At 59.3% G+C, this 3,548-nt stretch overlaps 1 protein-coding gene across 1 annotated transcript; it reads right to left on the bottom strand.

Annotated features, from left to right (window-relative positions):
* Positions 1-1,648: 1,648 nt before the first annotated feature.
* LOC103635051 (transcription factor JAMYB) lies at positions 1,649-3,081 on the bottom strand. The gene has a single exon (XM_008657599.2). It carries the CDS (start codon positions 2,906-2,908, stop codon positions 1,952-1,954), a length of 957 nt encoding a protein of 318 aa, XP_008655821.1. The 5' UTR covers positions 2,909-3,081; the 3' UTR covers positions 1,649-1,951.
* Between the last annotated feature and the right edge of the window lie 467 nt (positions 3,082-3,548).

The raw sequence follows: 3,548 nt of genomic DNA, 5'->3' as shown, positions 1-3,548 counted from the left end.
CCAGGGGGATACGCTCGTAGTAGGGGTTACAAGCGCTCGCGAGGGAGAGAGAGAGAGAGAGAGCGAGCCTGTTCGTCAGCCCGTTCTTCCCCCGCGCGACCCTCCCACATGAAGGCCCTGGACCTTCCTTTTATAGATGCAAGGAGAGGGTCCAGGTGTACAATGGGGGGTGTAGCTAGGCGCTAACGTGTCCGGCAGAGAGGTGCCGGAGCCCTGTGTACATGCCAACGTGGCTGTCGGAGAAGTGCTTGAGCCCTGCGTAGGCGATAACGTGGCCGTCGGAGAAGTGCTTGAGCCCTGCGTAGGTGATAACGTGGCCGTCGGAGAAGTGCTTGAGCCCTGTAGAAGTACAGGCCAACGTGGCTGTCGGAGAAGTGCTTGAGCCCTGCGTAGGCGATAATGTGGCCGTCGGAGAAGTGCTTGAGCCCTGCGTAGGCGATAACGTGGCCGTCGGAGAAGTGCTTGAGCCCTGTAGAAGTACAGCTGTTGGTGCTGCTAGGATCTCGCTGACGTTTCCCTGCTTCCGTAGGGGGCTGAGAACCGCCGTCGTCATGGACGCACGCGGGGAGCCATCATTACTCGTTACCGAGGAGAGCCAGATGGGACGCCGGTCTTGTTCCCCGTAGCCTGAGCTAGCTAGGGGCAGGGTAATGATGTATCCCCCATGGCGCAGTCGGTCCGAGCCCAAGGTCGGGCGAGGCGGAGCCTTCTCCCGAGGCCGAGCCCTGAGGTCGGGCGAGGCGGAAACCACCTTCCGAGGCCGAGGTTGAGGCCGAGTCCTAGGGTCGAGCGAGGCGGAGACCGCCTTCCGAGGCCGAGGTTGAGGCCGAGCCCTGGGGTCGGGCGAGGCGGAGCTTCCTGTTGCGCCTGAGGCAGAACTTGGCTGTTGTCAGCCTCATCCTGGTGGGTGGCACAACAGTCGGAGTGGAGCGAGCGACGCTGTTTTCCTGTCAGGTTGGTCAGTGAAAGGGCGAAGTGACTGCGGTCATTTCGACCTTGCCGACTGAGGCGCGCGTGTCAGGATAAGGTGTCAGGCGATCCTTGCATTGAATGCGCCTGCGACACGGTCGGTTGGTGAGGCAATTTGGCCAAGGTTGCTTCTCGACGAAGCCTGCCCGAGCTAGGCCTCGGACGTGCCGAGGGTGCGCCCACTGCCTGAGGAGGCCCTCGGGCGAGACGTAACTTCGTCCGGGACTACAGTTCCCGCCCGAGGCTGGGCTCGGGCGAGACGAGATCGCGTCCCTCGGGTAGACGAAGCCTTGACCTAAACCGTGCCCATCAGTCTTAGCGGTTTGTGCTGATGGTGGTTACCAGCCGCGTTTAGGAGTGTTGGGTACCCCTAATTACGTTACCCGACAATTATTGATACTTAATTGCTTATAGCTGAAGTATTGTTTAAAAGTGTATATCGAGTAAAAACACACCGGTGACCTTTAAAAGTGTATGCTGAGTAAAAACACACTGGTGACCTGAAACCCGACCGGGTTCACGTGGTTTAGAAATGCGCCATAGTTACACGGACGTGTTTAAATAGACTTTACAGGTGTGATCACGCGGGTAGATTTTTAAAAGGTTGATCACGCCACGTACAGGTACCCGACCTAAACCCAACCGGTTGTCGTGCCTAGTCAGCAGCAGTAGAAAGGGAGAACATAACAGCCGGCCGGATACATTGTCGTGCTTAGCATATGTTTGTAGAGGCGCCGTTAAACCCACTACAGGCTGAAAACTGTGTTCAGAAGAAACAGCGTCCAAAAACCAAAGTAGGAGGGAGGAGACTCGCTAAGTGTTTTCAGAACAAGAAAAAAAGGTTTACAGCAAAACATTCAATTAAATCATGTTTATTTGTTAGCTTCTCTTATCAATCAATCGTCAATCGCATAACACCTCAAATGATTGAGTCATTTGTCTCAGGCCGCCGGACCATACGTAGTAGAAAAGTATGGATCGATCAGTAGAGCGGTTGCTCCCAGATGTCCTCCAAACTCCACCAGCTGTCTCCGGTTTCTCCCGATCCGAATTCCGCGTCGTCGTCATGGATGGCGCGAGCAAGAAGCTCCGACCAGCTCTCGTCGAACATGTCAACGCTCGTCGCGCTCGAGGAGCATCCGTTCTGGCACTGCTCGGTCTCGGTAGAAGTAGAGCATCCCTCCACGGTCGAACTGCTCGACTTGAACAACTGCGACGTGGGGGACGCCTCCCGTGACCACGAGGACCCAGTGACGACACTGGACACGTCCGGGGACGGTGCGCGCGCGCAGTCGTCGCCCGTGATGGGCGCAGCGTTTCGGTGCGCCGGGTGGGACGACGACAGCTCATCGTGCGATGGGCTCGCGGAGTAGCAGCAGCGAGAGGCATCGGCATCGGCATCGGCGGCGGCTGCTGCTGCTGAGTCGTCGGCGTGGATCCTCTCGAGCAGGCGCGGCACCCAGAGGTTCCTCACGGCGTCGTTGAACTGGCGGCTGCCGACGGCGCAGCCCAGCTGCCTGGCGTGCTTCTGCACCCGCGTGCGCCAGTAGTTCTTGACCTCGTTATCCGTGCGGCCCGGCAGGTGCGCGGCGATCCTGGACCAGCGGTTGCCCCAGCGGGAGTGGAGGTCGAGGACGAGCAGCTGCTCCCGCGGGGTGAAGCCCCCGCGGCGCACGCCGGGGCGGAGGTAGTTGAGCCAGCGCAGGCGGCAGCTCTTGCCGGTGCGCCTGAGCCCCGCGGCGCACGCCAGCTCGTTCCACCGCCCCTCGCCGTGCGCGGCCACGTGGCCCGCCAGGACCGCGTCCTCCTCCACCGTCCACGGCCCCCGCCGCAGCTCCGCCGCCGCCGCCGCGTCGTCGTCGGCGTCGCTGACGGTGGTCACCGTCGCCTCCGGCCAGTCACAGGGCGAAGACGACGAACCCTTCCACAGCACGGCCATCTCGTTGGCAGAAGGCGCGCGGGGAATCGAGATCCTGAACCGAAGTAGATAGGTAGATAGAGACTGGACTGGAGTGAGCGAGTGAGCTCGACGGGAGCTGGATGCTGCGAGCTGTGCCTGTGTGTGTGAACTGTGAACGTGCGGCGGAGGCTGTCGAGTGTCGACGATGGGGACTGGGGAGTGAGAGAGGAGCAGGGAGTGCGCAGGGTTATATAGTGGAGTGGAGACTGGAGAGGGTGCGCATGCAAGGCGCGTGGGTGGGATGGTCAAAGCAAGCAAGCGAGGAATGTGAATATCGGACATGCGTGTTGTTGGATCTGCATTCCCAGTGAGTGGCCGATCGATGAGGCGAGTTTAATTAATCGGGTTCGTTACAACGCCAGCGTACGTTTGAACGTTGACCTGATGCGACGACCTTTCTCCAACTCGTCTTTTGTTCTTGCCTTCTTTGCCAGCGCGGTTTGGTCGTCCGGGTGAGCAGCAGCAGTCAGCAGGGTCAGTCAGTTGTCAAGTAGCTAGTTAGTGCCGCGGAATCGATTCTAACTGTTATGGATCAACTCGCAAGGGCTTCATTCATTCCAACGGAATGTTCTCCAAGACAGCATAACATTTATCGTGACGCCGCTAGGAACGTTCCCGC

Source organism: Zea mays, chromosome 8 (assembly GCF_902167145.1).
Source record: "Zea mays cultivar B73 chromosome 8, Zm-B73-REFERENCE-NAM-5.0, whole genome shotgun sequence".
NCBI lineage: Eukaryota > Viridiplantae > Streptophyta > Magnoliopsida > Poales > Poaceae > Zea > Zea mays.
The sequence above is the reverse complement of the archived record's forward strand: the minus strand, read 5'-3'. Positions and strand labels throughout refer to the sequence as shown.